This window comes from Seriola aureovittata, chromosome 7, assembly GCF_021018895.1.
Source record: "Seriola aureovittata isolate HTS-2021-v1 ecotype China chromosome 7, ASM2101889v1, whole genome shotgun sequence".
Classification (NCBI taxonomy): domain Eukaryota; kingdom Metazoa; phylum Chordata; class Actinopteri; order Carangiformes; family Carangidae; genus Seriola; species Seriola aureovittata.
Window position 1 is genome coordinate 4,795,256 of NC_079370.1, and position 24,508 is coordinate 4,819,763.

The following is a 24,508-nucleotide window of genomic DNA, read 5'->3' on the forward strand; positions in this document are numbered from 1 at the left end:
AGCTCAGATCTTCTCTCATCTGGATTTTGGCAGCTGGACACTCAGAAAACAATGTTTAGAGACATTTTACTTTGAAAAATCAACCTATAGAGAAATCAACCTTGAGGAAAATGTATTGTATCTATTTTTTTTTAACTTATCAAACAGTATATACACGTTATGAATTAGGCTTACATGAAAATAAAAGTCAGAAAATAAAATTATCTGGTAAATTTTATCCATCTATCCCCTTTTATTCATGTCTCAGCTCTATGAATACATTATTTTATATTTAAACTGAATTTAAATGTATGTGATTAATAAATTAAATGCAAACCTGAAAAACTAGAAATCCGTTTTCTATAGTCTTCGTTAAATTTTTGAATTTAGTTTTTTACAATTACAAAAATCGTACCAGCAGGGGGCAATGTAAATTGTATCATCATCTGAACGAACCACAGAGAAACTCATGAATGAGACGTCAGATGCGGAAGTGAAACGACAACACGCTCACGTCTGCAGTGACGTGCTGTGGCGGTGAAATGGAAGGAGCGGAGTTTGATGATATTTTAGATGACTGGTTCATCGAGTCCCTGAAAACGTGAGGAAACTTTTTCAATCATTGTTTAAACGGTGAAGTTTATGCTAGCCGCTAGCTACAAGCTCCGTTCATTCCGTAGCGCTGCTAGCTAGCCTCGCGAGGTCAAACATGCAGTTTTATGTTCTGTTGCTTACCCACATGTTTACATTCTTAAAATAAAAAATAATAAAACAAGTCATTTCCTGTAACAGATTCAGCAGTATTTTAATTCGGCTTTCACTTCTAACACCAAACAGCCACTGTCTTGCTATAACGACAAGTTTAAGAAGTGATAACAAGGGGAACTCCTGCAATATCTGCTTTAAAAATCGCCAGAATCCACAATTCAACACCAATGAAGTAATGTGTGAATTCTCTTATGAATTTATCCTTGATGGATTATATTCATGCGGAAAGAAAGAATGCATTCTCATCATTGGAAACATTAAATCATATTTCATAGTTAAAGTATATGTGCATTGCCCTAACATAATAAATATTAAATATTTAAAATTTTAAACGGTGTCTGGTGTCAATGTTTAAGACAAAAAGAAGCTAAGATTACTGTATATAATACGAACATAAACGTCACTTATGAGTAACCTAACACTGCCACATATCTATAGAATTAATACTTTAATGTTATATTATGATTTTACATTATGGAGAATGGCGAAGTGAGGCTTTAGAGTCTAATTCTACATCCTAACTTCATTATTAAAACCTGTGCTGCTGTCTTCTTCTTCTTCTTCTTCTTCTTCTCTCTTAATGTTTCAGTCACACAGATAAATTATGAGATGAAGATGATGATGATGATGAAGTCAGACACTAACACCTGCCTGTTTCTCCAGGTACAAAGATCTTCATGTGTATCAGCTGGAACATCCCACACAGGTCATCGAGTGGACGACAGGGAAGAGTAAGTCAATTTATTTTTATTTTATTGTTTTTATTTTATATGTTCTGTTCAATGTTGTTAAATTTTTATGATCCTATATTTTTTATTAATTGACTTATATCCTTTTAATTATGTTAATTATGTGTTTTTATTTGATTTTAATCATGAATCTGTAGCACTTGTGTTTACATTTCACATTTGTTGTTAAATGTGCTGACTGAATGAATTGACTTCACACCCAACCAAATTAATTGACTGATTGTTTCATGTTTGAAATCGGTGTTCATCATTTTTTTCTGTGTTTTGCAGCCGTCTGCGTTGCAGGATACAGTCCGACTAAAAACGAAATCTTGGAGCTTCATCTGCCTCTGAAACTCTTTGCTGATGAAAATAAGGTAATAAAACACCAAACGAGTCTGAGCTTTGTCGTTTATTTTTATAACCAGGTGACTGAAATGTCACTCAGAGCCTCTGCTGTGTGTTGATGTGTTCAGGGTCTCTGTGCGGAGCGGGACTTCAAAGTCGTCCACGGTGGTTTCACAGACGGTCCCGTCCGCTGCCTCAGACACGTCCCAGGAACAAGGTGACCTGGATTTCCTGAGCTGAACCAGTGTTGTTGTCAAAACCTAAATCCTGTGGTGTCTTTCAGTCTCTGCTCCTGTCCGACCTTCTGCAGGAAACTTAAGTTTCAAAGCTTCTTTCTTGAGCCTCCGTTCAGTTATTTTTAAGTAGTAAAGTTTTTAAAGAATATTCAGAAAGATGAAAAAGATGAAAAGAAGATTTTATTACATTTTAATTATTTTTCACTGGTTTGATGTCAGAATCAAATCTATCATTTATTTTCTCATATAATTAAACATTTAAGCTTTAAAATGTGAAAAATACCGATCATGATTCATCAAAGCCTGAAATGATAAATTAAATTTATTGTGACCATCATATACTAAACATAGAAAACAAAGTGTGTTGTGAAAAATGTTTGAATATTTTTAATCTTTCTTCAAACAAACTCTTATTTTCATTATCAGTTTATTTGCCTTGTATTTTTAGGATGAATCTGGCTCTGTCTGGGGAGTGAAGAATTAAATATAAAATTGTAGTAAATACCCATCATGCAACAAATGGTGAAGCCCCTGAGTTACGTTTGTGTATCATTGTGTTTATATAAAAACATAACAGTAACATTTACTGTTTGCTCGGCTTAAACTAAACGAAGACGCTGCGTTTGCTTCAGGTTTCCTTCTTTTCGATTATCTAGTTCAGCTGAATGACATTTTTTCTCTTTTATATTATTTCTGGTTTTTATCTTTATTGTTCTGCTCGTGCTGATTACTGTCCTGACTTTTGTTCTGGGACGTGTCTGTCGACCAAAAAGAGATAGAGATCAATAGATAGATCAGTCTTTTGTATACAGATACAAAGCAGTAAAGAGAAACACAGATGGTTGTCGAAGTCATTTTTCAAGCTGAAACACTCATTGATCTCTGGTTTCAACTTAATCAATGTGACGATCTGCTGCTTTTCTCTGTTTTATATCATTATAAACTGAATATTTTGGGGTTTATTACTGTTGTGTGGACATTTGAAGACGTCACCTTGAAACTCTGATGGACATTTTTCACTATTTTCTTACATCTTACGGACAAAACAAATAATCAAAATATAGTAATATTAATAATCTGCAGGTGAATTTATAATAATATGTAACAAATACAAACAGAAGACGTTTGATGAAGCAGTCGTAGCTGATAGAGGATGTATGTTCATGGTGTTAATGGCTTTTTATTGTCTATTATTTCATGTGGGAGTTGTGTGTTGGTGAGTCAGTGATTATATGGTTGAAGGCTGAAGCTCCTCTTAGATCCTTTATATCAGAACACACAAGAAAAACAGGGAAGACGGTTTGTTTTAGCAGCATGGGAAAAGGATTTAATTCTGCTTGCATATGTCAATAATTATATTTCATGTCTTTGTTTTTGGAGGTGTGCTGTGACCAGTGACGGGCTGAGCTCCAACCTGCAGGTGTGGGACCTCGGAGGCGACGACAGCGGTGAGTTTAAAGGTCAAAAGAGTCTAAAGGTCTATGTCCATGTGTAGTGTGATTATAGATCAGGTCTAGCTTCTATATTAATACTGTGAAAGTATCAAAGCCTCAGTCCACAGAGAAATGCACACAGCCTGTATTCAGAAACTGAGCCTTAAAACCAGCCGTCAGGACTTCTGGAACTTTGTGATGTCACAACAAAGCAGTCACCAAGCCCCGCCCACCTGGACCCTGTTTTTACCTGAAATCTGCCTTATTTTTATTGGATCACTCAGAAAACAGTCAGCCAATCAGAAGAGAGGCTCAGAGCCTCCTCTCTGGGGAGTTTTCTTATAAACAAGCAGCTCGTTAAGTATTTTAAACCCAGTATTTACGGCCATGTTTACCAGCCAGCTGTCTCGATCTGTTACCAACACCTGTTGATCGGAGAAAAAATGAAACCATTCAGGACCGTGCTGCGCTACGAAGGCAGAAACACACTAACTACATACAGTATTTGGTCAAAACTGAGTCATAATCTGTGTCTGAGATTTGTTTTACTTTATATAGAAACATCACAACAGCTGCAACTCGTTTTTTGACTCCAGTGAATTTCATATGATGTGGTGGTTACGATTTAAATCACACACTTTCAATTTCAATATAAATATGAAAAATATTGTGGCAGGCAGAAAGGAAGGAAGGGTTAAAATAATCAGCCTGAAAAGCCCAACAAAACATGTTTCATTCATGAGATGATCACAGGCTGCGAATATAATTTTCCATCTCTGTCACTAAATCTGATGCATCATCTAGTTTCTTTTTTGGACACAAACTCAGACTTTTACAAGCCAAAAAAACAATTTTCTTTACTCTTTTCTTCAACCTTTGTGGTGCAGGTCGTTTCATTGTAAAAATGTGTTTGGTTTGTTGTCGTCCATTGTCAGATGTGATCAGAAGAACAGGAAGCGTGGAGGGGAGGAGGGGTGAGTCGGAGGGGGGCAGCAGGATCGCAGCTCGACTCTCGTCACAGCCGCAGATTCTTCATGGAGCTCGGAGCAGTGACATCCAGCTGACTCACCTGACCTCAGGACAGACTCTGTATAAATTAGGTAACGCAGGTTTATTAGCTTTAACTCACTGCACCAGCTTAAATGGTGTCAGTAGCATTGGAGCAGCACGGAGACAGGAAACAACTTTATAATTGTGTCTCAATCCCATACTGCAGATTAATTCTAAGAATGAATTAAACAGTGGGTACATAGACTGAAACACACAGTGGAAACGAAGGAGCTTTTCACTGCTGAAAATTTACATATGTATCTTATATCAATTATGAAACGATTAATTGATTGATAAAATAATCTGCAAATATTTTGAAAATCGATTCATCATTTTTTAAGCAGAAATAATGAAACGATGCCAAATGTTCTCCGATTCCAGCCTTTTAATGGGAAGATTTGCTGCTTTTCTTTGTTATATCATTGTGAACTGATGTTTTTGGGGTTTTTGGACTTTAGCCCAAACAAAAGAAAACATTTGTCTCTGTGACGATTCATAGATGAGTCAATTAGAAAAATATTAGTTTCAGCCCTAATTTTGTGTTAATATGAAACATAAAAATGTTGCTTTCTTGTTTACCAACTACAGAAACAGTGTATTGCAACTGTTTTCACTTATAGTCTGGTTATGAAATTGGGACGCAGCCAGTGAGACCTAATAGAAATATAGAGTCCAGGTGAATCCTGATGCTGCTGAAAATGAAAAATGAAAATCTGTACAGGAGAGTGGGTGAATTTAAAGCCGTTATTTAGTCCAGCATATTAATGATTTCAAGATTTTTGACCATTTCTATTTATTCTATTGTTGGCTTTATTTTATTATATCTATAAACATAGTTAGCTTGAAGCTACTTATCTGAAGCTGCTCATTTAATGTTGATTCGACGGTGACAAAAGACAAAAGGTTAGAGACCATCATAGCAAACTGCAGGAAGATGAAGATCAGCTGATCAAAATACAAGACAAATATGTGTATTTTATATTTATATAACATATATTTAAATAGGCAATTAGCAAACAGTCATATTTTTTATTTAATCACCTTTTTAAAACCAAATCAAGTTAGCATGTCATTTTTTATATTTCATCTTCCTCTTGTTTGAGACACATTTACATGCAGCAGATTAGAGCTGGAGTCTTTAGGTGAAAACAAAACACCAGTGTCAGAGTTCAGGTCTGACTGGTTCCAGTTTCCTGACGTCTCACTGCTGTGTGTTTACTGATCGTCTCCATCAGCGACATGTATGTGTTTCTGTCCTTCTGTCCCAGCAGACACCGACTCTGCAGATCCTCTCAGCTCCTTACAGTTTGTGAGCGACAGCGTTTTCCTCGCCGGCTGCTGTAACGGGAACGTTTACGTCGCCGACACTCGGACGTCTGCTGCTCCTCAGCTCTCACCTCCACTGGCATCTTCGGGCGAGTCCATCCTCTGGTGGACGGACGCCTTTGCTGGTCCAGACCCGTCTGGCTGCAGGGTCATCAGACTTTCCTCGTCCGGACAGGCGGTGGTCTCGGACCTGAGAAACCCGGGAGGAGCCGTGAGTCGGGCTCAGCTGGACGTTCAGACGCAGCGCTGCAGCGTGGACGGTGTCAGGGTGTCGTGGGCTCCAGCGCTGGACGACTGTATCGCAGTGTCAGGTCAGTTCATGGAGGACGATGGTTCTTAAGGCTCGAGAGACGTCATGACTCCGACATTGTGTCACCCTGTCCCTGATGATTAGATGATTAGTTTTAGATCTTGGCCCAAGAATGGTGCATGCTGATTGGCTCACTGACGCTGATGAAATTTATCCAGTTATTCCTCAAGTATTGAAATTTGGTGCTGAATGACAAGTTTGATACCCAGCCCTATATAGTGTTAATATTATTATAGCCTTGTAAACACAACTGTTGCACTGTATAAAAGACAACGCTTCAGATGATCTGTCCATCCCCAGTTCATCAAATTAAAACGGTAAGCTCAGAGTCGCTCTGATCCTGACTGATGATTCCTGCAGATCACTGCAGGGGCTGAGATTTTATTTTTAAACTGTTTCAAAGCTGAAGAAATAAAAGTATCAGAGCATTTACATTTGAATAAAGGTTCATTTTAATGTCTCTTTGCTGCAGGGGCTGGATTTACTTATTTTCACTTCAAAAATCAACAGAATATGAAAGTTCCCCATAGCTCTGACTTTGTAGATGCGATATTATCATAAGCTTTTGGAATGATCTCCAAAATAAGACTCTTGTGATGATAAACTACAACTTTTCCTTTAAGAATCAACTAATCTGATGAGAGTTTCTAAAGTTCCCTCTGTCCTCCGGCAGGTTTCAGCGGAGCGGTTCAGATCTACAACACCTCGGTCTGGAGGACGGAGCTGCAGGAGTCCCGGCCGCTGTTTGAGCATCGAGGTCACGTGGTTTCATCACAACAGTCCAATGACGGCGTCCCCGTCTTCGTCACCTCCCACGTGTGGCATCCCGACCTGCCACGGACGTTGCTGTCCGCAGCCTCAGACGGCTCCGTCCACGTGTGGGACTGGGTCGACCAATCGGCTGCTGATGGTCCAGCACCAGGAACAAAGTGAAGCTCTGGTTCACATGGAGAGAGGATGATGAAGAGAACTCATGTTACCTGTGTACTGTACTGAAGCTACAGCTGAACAAAGGAAAACAGTTCAGTGTTGCCTGTGTGGATTGTACTGCTGCCTCCATCTTTCATGATGAGGTGAAGAGATGAAACTGGAATTTAGCTGAAGAAACTGTTTTAAAAAAACAAAACAAATGTATCTCTGAATTCAGGTTGAGCCGAACACATTTCTACTTGTTGTAGTTTAATTCTAGGCTTTAAGTTGTTCATTATTACTTAATTATGACCCGTCAGGTTTTAGTTTACATAAATTAAAGCAAGTGATTTTCTTACTGTTTGTCATTCTTTTGGTTCAAGTGCAACATACATACATGCTAACAGTCATGCTAACAAAGTCATCAAAATGTCATAATATACTATATGAAAATGTCATTGTAGGCCTATAGTATGCCAAAAAATAACATAATATTGTAAGTAAAAAAATAATATCGTACAAAATAAGAGTCAGAAAAACATAAAATTATATTAAGGCATAAAAATGTGAAAACGTCATAGTATAGCAACGCCTAAAAATGTCAAAAAAACATATAGTATAATAATGCACAAATAGTCACAATAAGACATGAAAATGAAAAAACTTCATATTATAAGTCAGAAAAATAAAAGACGTCAATTGAAAAAAAAACGTCATAGTATGGCAAAAAAAGTCAGTATAGAAAGGCATAAGAAAAATGACAAAAAACGTCATAGTATGGCAAAAAAAAGTCATAGTATAGTATGGCATAAAAATGAAAAAGAACGTCATAGTATAGTATTGCAAAAAAAGTCATAGTATAGTAAGGCAAAAAAATGAAAAAAAAACGTCATAGTATAGTATGGCATAAAAATGAAAAAATAAAACGTAATAGTATAGTAAGGCATAAAAATGAAAAAGAACGTCATAGTATAGTATTGCAAAAAAAGTCATAGTATAGTAAGACAAAAAAATGAAAAAAAAACGTCATAGTATAGTATGGCATAAAAATGAAAAAATAAAATGTCATAGTATAGTATGGCATAAAAATGAAAAAAACGTCATGGTATAGTAAGGCATAAAAATGAAAAAAAAAACGTCATAGTATAGTATACCGTAAAAATGAAAAAAAACATAGTATACTATGGCAAAAAACGTCATAGTATAGTAAGGAATAAAAATGGAAAAAAACATCATAGTATAATATGGTATAAAAATGAAAAAAAAAGGTCATATTATACTATGGTACAAAAATGAAAAAAAAGTCAGCATAGTGAGAATAAAAATGGAAAAAAACGTCATAGTATAGTATGGCAAAAAAAGTCATAGTACAGTTAGGCATAAAAATGACAAAAAACGTCATAGTATAGTATTGCAAAAAAATGAAAAAAAATGTCATAGTATAGTATTGCATAAAAATAAAATAAACGTCATAGTATAGTATGGCATAAAAATGAAAAAAAATGTCTTAGTATAGTTAGGCATAAAAATGACAAAAAACGTCATAGTATAGTATGGTAAATTTAGAAATAAAACGTCATAGTATAGTACGGCATAAAAATGAAAAAATACGTCACAGTATAGTAAGGCATAAAAATGGAAAAAAACGTCATAGTATAGTAAGGCATAAAAATGAAAAAAAAACATCATAGTATAGTATGGCAAAAAAAGTCATAGTATAGTAAGGCATAAAAATGAAAATAAACGTCATAGTATAGCATGGTAAAAAATGAAATAAAACGTGATAGTATAGTATGGTATAAAAATGAAAAAAAACGTCATAGTATAGTATGGCATAAAAATTACAAAAAACGTCATAGTATGGTATGGCATAAAAATAAAAAAAAACGTCATAGTATAGTAAGACAAAAAAATGAGAAAAAAACGTCATAGTACAGTATGGCATAAAAATGACAAAAAACGTCATAGTATAGTGAGAATAAAAATGGAAAAAAACGTCATAGTATAGTCAGGCATAAAAATGACAAAAAACATCATAGTATAGTATGGCAAAAAAGGTGATAGTATAGTAAGGCATAAAAATGGAAAAAAACGTCATAGTATAGTAAGGCATAAAAATGAAAAAAAACATCATAGTATAGTATGGCAAAAAAAGTCATAGTATAGTAAGGCATAAAAATGAAAAAAAAACATCATAGTATAGTATGGCAAAAAAAGTCATAGTATAGTATTGCAAAAAAATGAAAAAAACGTCATAGTATAGTATGGCAAAAAAAATCATAGTATAGTAAGGCATAAAAATGAAAATAAACGTCATAGTATAGCATGGTAAAAAATGAAATAAAACGTGATAGTATAGTATGGCATAAAAATGAAAAAAAACGTCTTAGTATAGTTAGACATAAAAATGACAAAAAACGTCATAGTATAGTATGGCAAAAAAAGTCATAGTATAGTAAGGCAAAAAAAGTCATAGTATAGTATGGCATAAAAATGAATAAAAACATCATAGTATAATATGGTATAAAAATGAAAAAAAAACATATTATACTATGGTATAAAAATGAAAAAAAACGTCATAGTATAGTATGGCATAAAAATTACAAAAAACGTCATAGTATGGTATGGCATAAAAATAAAAAAAAACGTCATAGTATAGTAAGGCATGAAAATGAAAAAAAACGTCATAGTATATTATGTTACAAAATGAAAAAAAAACGTCATAGTATAGTATGGCATAAAAATAAAAAAAAACGTCATAGTATAGTAAGGCATAAAAATGAAAAAAAACGTCATAGTATATTATGGCATAAAAATGAAAAGAAACGTCATAGTATAATATGGCATAAAAATGAAAAAAAAACGTCATAGTATAGTATGGCATAAAAATGAAAAGAAACGTCATAGTATAATATGGCATAAAAATGAAAAAAAACGTCATAGTATAGTATGGCAAAAAAAAGAAAAAAAAAGTCATAGTATAATATGGCATAAAAATGAAAAAAACGTCATAGTATAGTACGGCACAAAAATGAAAAAAAACGTCATAGTATAGTATGGCATGAAAATGAAAAAAAACGTCATAGTACAGTATGGCATAAAAATGAAAAAAAACGTCATAGTATAGTATGGCATAAAAATGAAAAAAAACGTCATAGTATATTATGGCAAAAAAATGAAAAAAAACGTCACAGTATAGTATGGCATAAAAATGAAAAAAAACGTCATAGTATAGTATGGCATAAAAATGAAAAAAAACGTCATAGTACAGTATGGCATAAAAATGAAAAAAAACGTCACAGTATAGTATGGCATAAAAATGAAAAAAAACGTCATAGTACAGTATGGCATAAAAATGAAAAAAAACGTCATAGTATAGTATGGCATAAAAATGAAAAAAAACGTCATAGTATATTATGGCAAAAAAATGAAAAAAACCTCACAGTATAGTATGGCATGAAAATGAAAAAAAACGTCATAGTACAGTATGGCATAAAAATGAAAAAAAACGTCATAGTATAGTATGGCAAAAAAAATCATAGTATAGTAAGGCATAAAAATGAAAATAAACGTCATAGTATAGCATGGTAAAAAATGAAATAAAACGTGATAGTATAGTATGGCATAAAAATGAAAAAAAACATCATATTATACGATGGTATAAAAATGAAAAAAAACGTCATAGTATAGTATGCCATAAAAATTACAAAAAACGTCAAAGTATGGTATGGCATAAAAATAAAAAAAAACGTCATAGTATAGTAAGACAAAAAAATGAGAAAAAAACGTCATAGTATAGTGAGAATAAAAATGGAAAAAAACGTCATAGTATAGTCAGGCATAAAAATGACAAAAAACATCATAGTATAGTATGGCAAAAAAGGTGATAGTATAGTAAGGCATAAAAATGGAAAAAACGTCATAGTATAGTACGGCACAAAAATGAAAAAAAACGTCATAGTATAGTATGGCATAAAAATGAAAAAAAAACCTCACAGTATAGTATGGCATAAAAATGAAAAAAAACGTCATAGTATAGTATGGCATAAAAATGAAAAAAACATCATAGTATAGGATGCCATAAAAATGAAAAAAAACATCATAGTTTAGTATGGCATAAAAATGAAAAAAAAGTCATAGTGTAATATGGCATAAAAATGAAAAAAAACATCATAGTATAGTATGGCATAAAAATGAAAAAAACGTCATAGTATAGTATGGCAAAAAAGTCATAGTATAGTTAGGCATAAAAATTACAAAAAACGTCATAGTATAGTGAGAATAAAAACCGAAAAAAACGTCATAGTATAGTAAGGTGTTACAACCAGCTCATTAGGGGAAAGGGAAGTAACATAAAACCCACGATGTTAAGGGTAAAATAGGTTATTTATTAACCAAAGTAAACAGGGTAAACAAAAAGAGAGGCGGCACAAGAAAACAAAGCCAGCCAATAATGCAGTTAACACAAAAAAAACACGAGCAGCTAACAAAAGAAAAACAAAACATCAAAACACCAGATCTCAAACAAAGCTGCACTTGACTTTACGCTAACAAACCAAAAACCACACAACCTTAGCTCTTCACATTGTTCACTCGGCTCACATTAATTATCACAGTCACACAAGCGCAGGTACACAGCGCGGAGGCGAGTCTGCATACGGGCAACACAGATCGCCACGAACAACCGACTGACAGTTCTTTTATAATCGGGGTGGAGACGAGGGGCGGGCCCAGCTGATCAAGGGAGATGGCTTGCAGCTGGAGCATCGAAGGTGCAGGGAAAAAGGCGGAACACTCCCAGGAAATCCCGGTGACGTCACGGGCATCCCCTCTCGCAGGGTCAGACTGCAACAATAGGCGAACGAGACAGGACACAACACAACCACACACACAAATATACACAGGGAAAGACAAAGGTTCCCCGAATACGGCCGCGGCCGTAACATAAGGCATGAAAATGAAAATTAACGTCATAGTATAGTATGGCAAAAAAATGAAAAATATGTTATAGTATAGTATGGCATAAAAATGAAAAAAAACGTCATAGTATAGTTAGGCATAAAAATGAAAGAAACGTCATAGTATAGGATGCCATAAAAATGAAAAAAAAAGTCATGGTATAGTATGGCAAAAAAAGTCATAGTATAGTAAGGAATAAAAATGGAAAAAAACGTCATAGTATAGTTAGGCATAAAAATGACAAAAAACATCATAGTATAGTGAGACTAAAAATGAAAAAAAATGTCATAGTATAGCGAGACTAAAAATGGAAAAAAACGTCATAGTATAGTTAGGCATAAAAATGTCAAAAAACGTCATATTATAGTGAGACTAAAAATGGAAAAAAACGTCATTGTATAGTATGGCATAAAAATGAAAAAAACGTCATAGTATAGGATGGCAAAAAAATATCATAGTATAGTATGGAATAAAAATGAAAAAAACGTCATGGTATAGTATGGCATAAAAATGACAAAAAACGTTGTAGTATAGTATGGCAAAAAAATGAAAAAAAAAACGTCATAGTATAGTATGGCATGAAAATGAAAAAAAACATCACAGTATAGTATGGCATAAAAATGAAAAAAAACATCATAGTTTAGTATGGCATAAAAATGAAAAAAAGGTCATAGTGTAGTATGGCATGAAAATGAAAAAACATTTCATAGTATAGTATGGCATAAAAATGAAAAAAAACGTCATAGTATAGTATGGCATAAAAATGAAAAAAAAGTCATAGTATAGTAAGGCATAAATGATGAAAATAAACGTCATAGTATAGTATGACAAAAAAAGTCATAGTATAGTAAGGCATTAAAATGAAAAAAAAAGGTCATAGTATATTATGTTACAAAATGAAAGAAAAACGTCATAGTATAGTATGGCATAAAAATGAACAGAAACGTCATAGTATAGTGAGGCAAAAAAAGTCATAGTATAGTAAGGCAAAAAAATGAAAAAAACATCATAGTATCATATGGTATAAAAATGAAAAAAAGTCATAGTATAGTATGGTATAAAAATGAAAAAAAGTCATAGTATAGTAAGGAATAAAAATGAAAAAAAAACGTCATACTATATTATGATACAAAATGAAAAAAACGTCATAGTATAGTATGGCATTTTTTTTCATTTTTGTGCCATACTATACTATGACTTTTTTTTGCCTTACTATACTATGACGTATTTTTTATTTTTTATGCCGTACTATACTATGACGTTTTTTATCATTTTTATGCCGTACTATACTATGACTTTTTTTTCATTTTTATGCCATACTATACTATGACGTATTTTTTCATTTTTATGCCGTACTATACTATGACGTTTTTTTTTCATTTTGTAACATAATATACTATGACGTTTTTTTTTATTTTTTTGCAATACTATACTATAACGTTTTTTTCATTTTTGTACCATACTATACTATGACGTTTTTTTTCATTTTTATGCCATACTATACTATGACGTTTTTTTCATTTTTATGCCATACTATACTATGACGTTTTTCTTTCATTTTGTAACATAATATACTATGACGTTTTTTTTTTATTTTTATTCCGTACTATACTATGACTTTTTTTTCATTTTTATACCATATTATACTATGACGTTTTTTTCATTTTTGTACCATACTATACTATGACTTTTTTTTCATTTTTATGCCATACTATACTATGACGTATTTTTTCATTTTTATGCCGTACTATACTATGACGTTTTTTTTTCATTTTGTAACATAATATACTATGACGTTTTTTTTTATTTTTTTGCAATACTATACTATGACGTTTTTTTTCATTTTTGTACCATACTATACTATGACGTTTTTTTTCATTTTTATGCCATACTATACTATGACGTTTTTTTTCATTTTTATGCCATACTATACTATGATGTTTTTTTCATTTTGTAACATAATATACTATGACGTTTTTTTTTCATTTTTATTCCGTACTATACTATGACTTTTTTTTCATTTTTATACCATATTATACTATGACGTTTTTTTTCATTTTTGTACCATACTATACTATGACTTTTTTTTCATTTTTATACCATATTATACTATGACGTTTTTTTTCATTTTTATGCCATACTATACTATGACGTTTTTTTCATTTTGTAACATAATATACTATGACGTTTTTTTTTTTTTTTATTTTTATTCCGTACTATACTATGACTTTTTTTTCATTTTTATACCATATTATACTATGACGTTTTTTTCATTTTTGTACCATACTATACTATGACTTTTTTTTCATTTTTATGCCATACTATACTATGACGTATTTTTTCATTTTTATGCCGTACTATACTATGACGTTTTTTTTTCATTTTGTAACATAATATACTATGACGTTTTTTTTTTTTTTTTGCAATACTATACTATGACGTTTTTTTCATTTTTGTACCATACTATACTATGACGTTTTTTTCATTTTTATGCCATACTATACTATGACGTTTTTTTTCATTTTTATGCCATACTATACTATGACGTTTTTTTTCATTTTTATGCCATACTATACTATGACGTTTTTTTTCATTTTTATGCCATACTATACTATGACGTTTTTTTTCATTTTTGTACCATACTATACTATGACGTTTTTTTCATTTTTGTACCATACTATACTATGACTTTTTTTTCATTTTTATGCCATACTATACTATGACGTTTTTTTTCATTTTTGTACCATACTATACTATGACGTTTTTTTTCATTTTTATGCCATACTATACTATGACGTTTTTTTCATTTTTGTACCATACTATACTATGACGTTTTTTTTCATTTTTTTACCATACTATACTATGACGTTTTTTTCATTTTTGTACCATACTATACTATGACGTTTTTTTTCATTTTTTTGCCATGCTATACTATGACGTTTTTTTTCATTTTCATGCCATACTATGATGTTTTTTGAAAAAAAATGAAAAAAAACGTCATAGTATAGTATGGAATAAAAATGAAAAAAAAACGTCATAGTATATTATGTTACAAAATGAAAAAAAAACGTCATAGTATAGTAAGGCATAAAAATGAAAAAATACGTCATAGTATAGTATGGCACAAAAATAAAAAAAAACGTCATAGTATAGTATGGCATGAAAATGAAAAAAAACGTCATAGTATAGTATGGAATAAAAATGAAAAAAAAACGTCATAGTATATTATGTTACAAAATGAAAAAAAAACGTCATAGTATAGTAAGGCATAAAAATGAAAAAATACGTCATAGTATAGTATGGCACAAAAATAAAAAAAAACGTCATAGTATAGTATGGCATGAAAATGAAAAAAAACGTCATAGTATAGTAAGACATAAAAACTAATAAAAACATCATAGTATAGTGTGTTTAAAAAAAATGTTATAGTATAGTAAAGCATTAAAATGAAAAAAAAACGTCATAGTATAGTATGGCATGAAAATGAAAAAATACGTCATAGTATAGTAAGGCAAAAAAACGTCATAGTATAGTATGACATAAAAATGAAAAGAAACGTCATAGTATAGTATGGCATAAAAATGAAAAAAAAACTCATAGTATAGTATGGCATAAAAATGAAAAAAAGGTCATAGTATAGTATGGCATGAAAATGAAAAAAAATTCATAGTATAGTATGGCATAAAAATGAAAAAAAAAGTCATAGTATAGTAAGGCATAAATGATGAAAATAAACGTTATAGTATAGTATGGCAAAAAAAGTCATAGTATAGTAAGGCATAAAAATGAAAAAAAACGTCATAGTATAGTATGGCATAAAAATGAAAAAAAAACGTCACAGTATAGTATGGCATGAAAATGAAAAAAAACGTCATAGTATAGTATGGCATAAAAATGAAAAGAAAGTCATAGTATAATATAGCATAAAAATGAAAAAAAACATCATAGTTTAGTATGGCATAAAAATGAAAAAAAGGTCATAGTATAGTATGGCATGAAAATGAAAAAAAAATTCATAGTATAGTATGGCATAAAAATGAAAAAAAAAGTCATAGTATAGTAAGGCATAAATGATGAAAATAAACGTTATAGTATAGTATGGCAAAAAAAAGTAATAGTATAGTAAGGCATAAAAATGAAAAAAAACGTCATAGTATAATATGGCATAAAAATGAAAAAAAACGTCACAGTATAGGATGGCATGAAAATGAAAAAAAACATCACAGTATAGTATGGCATAAAAATGAAAAGAAAGTCATAGTATAATATAGCATAAAAATGAAAAAAAACATCATAGTTTAGTATGGCATAAAAATGAAAAAAAGGTCATAGTATAGTATGGCATGAAAATGAAAAAAAAATTCATAGTATAGTATGGCATAAAAATGAAAAAAAACGTCATAATATAGTATGGCATAAATGATGAAAATAAACGTCATAGTATAGTATGGCAAAAAAAGTCATAGTATAGTAAGGCATTAAAATGAAAAAAAAACGTCATAGTATAGTATGGCATAAAAATGAACAGAAACGTCATAGTATAGTATGGCAAAAAAAGTCATAGTATAGTAAGGCAAAAAAATGAAAAAAACATCATAGTATCATATGGTATAAAAATGAAAAAAAAGTCATAGTATAGTATGGTATAAAAATGAAAAAAAGTCATAGTATAGTAAGGAATAAAAATGAAAAAAAAACGTCATAGTATATTATGATACAAAATGAAAAAAACGTCATAGTATAGTATGGCATTTTTTTTCATTTTTGTGCCATACTATACTATGACTTTTTTTTGCCTTACTATACTATGACGTATTTTTTATTTTTTATGCCATATTATACTATGACGTTTTTTTTCATTTTTTTGCCATACTATACTATGATGTTTTTTTTCATTTTTTTGCCATATTATACTATGACGTATTTTTTCATTTTTATGCCGTACTATACTATGACTTTTTTTTCATTTTTATGCCATACTATACTATGACGTTTTTTTTCATTTTTTTGCCATACTATACTATGACGTTTTTTTTCATTTTGTAACATAATATACTATGACGTTTTTTTTAATTTTTATTCCGTACTATACTATGACTTTTTTTTCATTTTTATACCATATTATACTATGACGTTTTTTTCATTTTTGTACCATACTATACTATGACTTTTTTTTCATTTTCATGCCATACTATACTATGACGTATTTTTTCATTTTTATGCCGTACTATACTATGACGTTTTTTTTTCATTTTGTAACATAATATACTATGACGTTTTTTTTTATTTTTTTGCAATACTATACTATGACGTTTTTTTCATTTTTATACCATATTATACTATGATGTTTTTTTCATTTTTTTGCCATACTATACTATGACGTTTTTTTTCATTTTCATGCCATACTATACTATGACGTTTCTTTTCATTTTTATGCCATACTATACTATGACGTTTTTTTGCCTTACTATACTATGACGTATTTTTTCATTTTCATGCCATACTATACTATGACGTTTTTTTTTCATTTTAATGCCTTACTATACTATGACTTTTTTTGCAATACTATACTATGACGTTTTTTTCCATTTTGTAACATAATATACTATGACGTTTTTTTTCATTTTTTTGCCATACTATACTATGACGTTTTTTTCATTTTTATACCATATTATACTATGACGTTTTTTTTCATTTTTGTACCATACTATACTATGACGTTTTTTTTCATTTTCATGCCATACTATACTATGACGTTTTTTTTCATTTTTATGCCATACTATACTATGACGTTTTTTTTTCATTTTGTAACATAATATACTATGACGTTTTTTTTTATTTTTTTGCAATACTATACTATGACGTTTTTTTTCATTTTTATACCATATTATACTATGATGTTTTTTTCATTTTTTTGCCATACTATACTATGACGTTTTTTTTCATTTTCATGCCATACTATACTATGACGTTTCTTTTCATTTTTATGCCATACTATACTATGACGTTTTTTTGCCTTACTATACTATGACGTATTTTTTCATTTTCATGCCATACTATACTATGACGTTTTTTTTTCATTTTAATGCCTTACTATACTATGACTTTTTTTGCCATACTATACTATGACTTTTTTTTCATTTTTATGCAATACTATACTATGACGTTTTTTTTTCATTTTGTAATATAATATACGATGACGTTTTTTTTTATTTTTATGCCGTACTATACTATGACGTTTTTTTTCATTTTGTAACATAATATACTATGAAGTTTTTTTTTATTTTTTTGCCGTACTATACTATGACGTTTTTTTCATTTTTGTACCATACTATACTATGACGTTTTTTTTTCATTTTGTAACATAATATACTATGACGTTTTTTTCATTTTTGTACCATACTATACTATGACGTTTTTTTTTCATTTTGTAACATAATATACTATGACGTTTTATTTCATTTTTGTACCATACTATACTATGACGTTTTTTTTCATTTTTTTGCCATGCTATACTATGACGTTTTTTTTCATTTTCATGCCATACTATGATGTTTTTTGAAAAAAATGAAAAAAAACGTCATAGTATAGTATGGAATAAAAATGAAAAAAAAACGTCATAGTATAGTAAGGCATAAAAATGAAAAAAAACGTCATAGTATAGTAAGACATAAAAACTAATAAAAACATCATAGTATAGTATGTTTAAAAAAAATGTTATAGTATAGTAAGGCATAAAAATGAAAAAATACGTCATAGTATAGTATGGCATAAAAATGAAAAAAAAACTCATAGTATAGTATGGTACAAAAATGAAAAAAAAGGTCACAGTATAGTATGGCAGGAAAATGAAAAAAAAACGTCATAGTATAGTAAGACATAAAAACTAATAAAAACATCATAGTATAGTATGTTTAAAAAAAATGTTATAGTATAGTAAGGCATAAAAATGAAAAAATACGACATAGTATAGTATGGTAAAAAAAATGAAAAAAAAGGTCATAGTATAGTATGGCATGAAAATGAAAAAATACGTCATAGTATAGTATGGCACAAAAATAAAAAAAAACGTCATAGTATAGTATGGCATAAAAATGAAAAAAAAAACGTCATAGTATAGTATGGCAGGAAAATGAAAAAAAAAACGTCATAGTATAGTATGGAATAAAAATTAAAAAAAACGTCATAGTATAGTTAGGCATAAAAATGAAAAAAAACGTCATAGTATAGTAAGACATAAAAACTAATAAAAACATCATAGTATAGTATGTTTAAAAAAAATGTTATAGTATAGTATGGCATAAAAATGAAAAAAAAACGTCACAGTATAGTATGGTACAAAAATGAAAAAAATGTTATAGTATAGTATGGAATAAAAATGAAAAAAAAACGTCATAGTATATTATGTTACAAAATGAAAAAAAACGTCATAGTATAGTATGGCATAAAAATGAAAAAATACGACACAGTATAGTATAGCACAAAAATGAAAAAAAAACTCATAGTATAGTGAGGCATAAAAATGAAAAAATATGTCATAGTACATTAAGGCATAAAAATGAAAAAAAACGTCATGGTATAGTATGGTAAAAAATTGTCAAAAAACGTCATGGTACATTCAGGCACAAAAAGTCACAGTATAGTAAGGCATTAAATTAAAAAAAACGTCATAGTATAAATCTTTAATTAGTTTCTCTCTTTATCAGAGGACACTGTTTGTAGAGACAAACATTCATGAAGCTCATAGTCCTTTTTTCAATCATTGTCTGAACAAAAGAGTTTAGACGGATGAATGACGAACTGACGACTTAACACAACCTCAGTACAACAGACTTGAGAATCGTGACGGAGTTGCAGCTCCTCTTTCACCATCTCTTTCTCTGAGTGTGACCTTGGTTTCTTCAGCCTGCAGACCACAACACTGAACGATCAAACAACAACGAGCTCTGCCCATGTTTAATGTCATGTAACAAACAAGGCGACATTGACCTCTGACCTTCTTATAATATGCTGCCTACACCGCTGTGATGGGATGAACACGCTGGTGACAACACGTCTCCTGCATCAGTTCAGTGAAACAGTTTTGAAACAGACGTCCCAGGAAACTGACACCTAAAACACTAAAATCCACTTGACCTTCACTTCAAAACTGCGTTTAAAGAATAAACTTAATTTTAGACATGAAAAGAACAAACCACTGAATTAAAAATCAAGAACCTGAAACAAAAGAGTCGACAGTTTATATATAAATCATGTTTTAAAGAGCCGACATGAAGACTTGAGAACTGGAAGATGTTATACACTTTTTGTTTAACTGATGGACTAAATGATTTTTTAATATGAGCAGGGCTGTAGCTACCTCTGATATTACAACCCTTAGCACTAGTTCTGGGAATTTCAAGTGGTTAACATACATTTTACAATTTCAAATTAAATAAATAACACATTGTGGGTATATCACTTGTTTTTAGACTTAATATTTTCAGTTTTGCAACATTTAGGCCGACAAATCTAAAGGATTCTGAATTTCATCTAAAATGCTTTAAAACAAGATTGAAATTTTCATGCTGGGAAATTAAATACGTGCGGAGTGGATAAGAATTAAAATATGAAAAATATCATTAATTTGAATAATTCATTTCTTCTACAAATATTCTTTGGGGATCTATTCATACCTGTTTTTATTCAATCTTGATATGACTTATTTAGATAGTTCTATTTATTCAAATTTGTTTTGTTGTTTTCAAAGGCAATTTTAACATCATCTCACTCTTTAATGTATTTCCATGCCTCTGTAAAGCACTTTGACCTGTGTAAATAAACATGCCTTGCCTTCATGATCTCTGGTCATATGCCTGAATATTGATGATCAATCCGGTCAACAGGTTTCGTTCATTTTAATATTTAGGTCAATTTTTTATTCTGTATTTTTCTTCTTCTTTAGTAACGTTTTCTTTTAAATGTGTTTTTTTCTTATTCTTTTAAAACAAATAAAAAAATTTAAAAACTAAACTAGAAAGTTAAATGTTATCTTGCAATTGTTTTTTAACCTGACATCTCCATCTTCAGTGTAAATCTACATGTTTCTTCAACCTTCAGTTTTTTTCTTTACAATTTGCCTCACACCCTATTGCGCCTTTTATGGTTTGTTTTGTTAAGTTTTATTACATATTTACCTCAATAAATGATGCATGGAATCAAATTTTTTAAGAAAAATCATTCAATCTATTTGAAAAGAGAGAACGCTGATGCAGCAGAAAAACAAGTTGGAATAATTAACGCAGCGCAGAAACACTGAGTTCTGGTGAAGTGACTAATTTGAGACGTTGTTGAAACTTCAGATCAGGATCAAACGATATATGGAGCCTGTGAGCTTCAGGACATGTTGTTTACTGTCGGGGATTTTCTGGGCCATTAAACTTTCTATCTGAGAGAGAGAAAGAAAAAAAAAACACCAAATCATTATCATCACCAAATCATTATCAGTGAAATGAGTTTGTTTACATCAGATCAGCTGAATAACAGAACAGATTAAACTTTTTTCATGACTTGATTTCCATACTTCAGTGTGTCTCTTTCCTCCTGAACAGGCAGCCACTTTCATTTTGGAGAAATTGAAAACAAAACTTAATTTCATACTTTACTGCCTCCTCTCCTCCAACGCTGACGTCACCAAACCAAGAACAAACTGCAGCTCTGAGTGAATTCCCTCCAAAACCTTCAGCTGTGTTTTCCCAGCTGAACAAATATGCATCTGCCTTTCAAACACACTGAAGATCCTTCACATCACTCTTCAGCTTTACACATCAACCTGCTGTTTCTCTCTCTTCACCTGAACTTTTTTAAAACAACTTCTGCAACCAGAGATCAGCTGATGAACATTTTCCTCTGTTCATTTCCTGCCTCCAGAGTCCGCCTGTCTCCCACGTAAAGTTTCAGTTTATACGTTTTGGACTTTCAAAACTTTTTTCCTGCGATGAAAGTGTTTCTGTCTCCGTCCGTCCAAACTCCCTGTAATACTTTTCCCAGCAGCTCCACAGCTCATCACACATCTGAGGCTTCAGTGTGAAGTGCAAAGAAAGACAATTAACACTGGGGCTGTGGGAGCTCAGAGGGCGGCGGGCTGGAGATACAGAGATGTACAGAGACGCAGCAGCAGTGAGATAGATGATACTTAGTTTTTTATTCTTATCTATTTCTTTTACTTTTGAAGCGTCCACAGAATGTCTGATAATCAATTCGTTGTTCGTTTTTCAAGCAGAAAGTAGAGTTTCTCAGATGTTTGGTTTAGATCAGTGAACATTTAAAATCTTTGAGTTTTGAACCGTTGGAATGATAAAACAAGACGTTTAAAGACGCTATGTTGGGTTTTGGGAACTTGTGATGAACTTTTTTCACTGTATTCTGATATTTACAGAGAAACTGATTCACTGATTATTCACAAAAATAAAGAAGAGCTTAATCAAATTGGAAACAATCATTATCTGCAGCCATAAAAATCTAAACGCCTCACATGAGGGCTATAAGTAGATGTTAAAATTTGTGGATGTCCCCTAAACGCCTCACATGCAGGCAATCAGCAGACGCTCAAATTCACAGGTGTCCCCTAAACGCCTCACTTCTAGGCAATCAGTCCCCTAAACGCCTCACATGAAGGCAATCAGTATAAACTAAAATTTGCAGATGTCCCCTAAACGCCTCACATGTTTTAGGCTCATATAATATTTCATGGCACATAATTGGAGTCATTGAACAGACCTGAACAACATGGAGCTGATGCAGGAAACAGGAAGTGAACAGCTTTTCAAACGTTCACATTATGGAGTGTGAATATTTACACTTCCTGCCGTAAATATAAATATCCACCATCATGAATCTGTACACCGTCAAACCAACAGCAGTAACGGCTGCAGCCAGTCGGAAGCTGTGTCGCTCTTTAAGATCCTCTCACACAAAACGCTGTGAGATGATTTCCAGTGCGGCAGACGTGGGCAGAGAGCAGCAGGCGAGAGAACAACAGAGCTGCAGAGGGAGAGAGAGGTGAACACAAAGAGGCGACATGAAAAAGATAGAGAGTGTAGGAGCCGTGGAGACGCTCTCGTGGAGTCTGTTCAACCATTTAATTAAAGCTGAGCGGCTGTTTGTGTGGCGGCTGCCCACTGAAGGCTCCTCTTCAATACCTTATCACACACCACACAATTACTCAAAAAATACTGAAGGAAATATTTTCTCACCGACGCTCGTGTATTAAAGGTATTTTAACAAACTTTATGAAACTCACTTCAAAAACCAAAAACATCCAATAAGAAGAAGATGATTTTTCTTTCGTACTTTTTGGAAACTTGGTCGGTGTTCAGAGAAAACATCAGATCACACTTAAAGTTAAAGCTGTGATAATCAATATTCTACCTTAACAATGGATCAAATGACTGTGTAGGGCTGCAATTAATGATTATTATCACTATTGAATAATCTCATTATCATTTTCTTAATTTCTTAGTTCATAAAAACCCAAAGATATTCAGTTTACAATGATCTGAAAAAGGGAAAAGCATAAAATCCTCACTAATGATAGAGACTGGATGTTGGTCTGAATTTGCAGAATATGTAAAAACACCGATCAGCCACAACATTAAAACAGGAAGCTGGTTTTATAATACTGCCGGAGATCAGTGATCATCTGCAGCCTGTTCATTCTTAATCATCAGTAATGTGATTTAAAACCAAACATCAACCTCCGAGGCTGAAACATGAAGCAGCAACACTGAAGAACCAGGAGCTGCAGTTCCTCTAACGACCACTAGAGTCTGGCTCCAACAGTGAGTCAGTCCCCATAGACTCCCATGTTAAAATGTCCAACTTTACAGCAGAAGCTCAAGTGCTTTGAATGACATGATGCTGCACTGAAGCACAAAGACGCTCCTACAAAGTTAATCCTGCTGCTGCGGGGAGACGAGGACTGGAGGACTGGCGTGACGAGTCCGACCCCAGAATTAATGATCCAAACCTCTGAAGTAATGATGAAATATAGAGACGTTTGCATCCATCCATTTGCCCCTGGGACTGAAACATGATGCATTAACACTAAAGTGCTAAAAGCTGAAGTTCCTCTAATGGCCACTAGAGTCTGGCTCCAACAGTGAGTCAGTCCCCATTGACTCCCATGTTAAAATGTCCAACTTTACAGCAGAAATAAACATGTTTACAGTCTGGTACAAAAACTGTTTTGGTCTCTAAAGCTAATTTCCTCCTTCATGACACCTGTTTATATAACTCACCTGTTTACATTTTATTAAGGACTACAGTCATGGAGGATTGAGGGCGTGGCCTCTTTGAGTGACAGGTGGGTGAGCGTATGTTTGCCACAAACCAGCTCTCTCCTCCTTTTTGACCATTTTTGTATTTGCTGGGAGTTAGGAGGCGGAGTCAGACACTGCCAAGATGGCAACGGCAGAGCAGCTC

At 31.9% G+C, this 24,508-nt stretch overlaps 1 protein-coding gene across 1 annotated transcript; it reads left to right on the forward strand.

The window, feature by feature from the left end:
* The first annotated feature begins 465 nt into the window (after nt 1-465).
* wdr73 (WD repeat domain 73) lies at nt 466-7,445 on the forward strand. Its single transcript, XM_056381943.1, has 8 exons — nt 466-580; nt 1,411-1,478; nt 1,767-1,852; nt 1,952-2,040; nt 3,440-3,507; nt 4,428-4,592; nt 5,814-6,179; nt 6,852-7,445. The coding sequence occupies exons 1-8, from the start codon at nt 522-524 to the stop codon at nt 7,109-7,111; spliced, it is 1,161 nt and encodes a 386-aa protein (XP_056237918.1). The 5' UTR covers nt 466-521; the 3' UTR covers nt 7,112-7,445.
* The last annotated feature ends 17,063 nt before the right edge of the window (nt 7,446-24,508 follow it).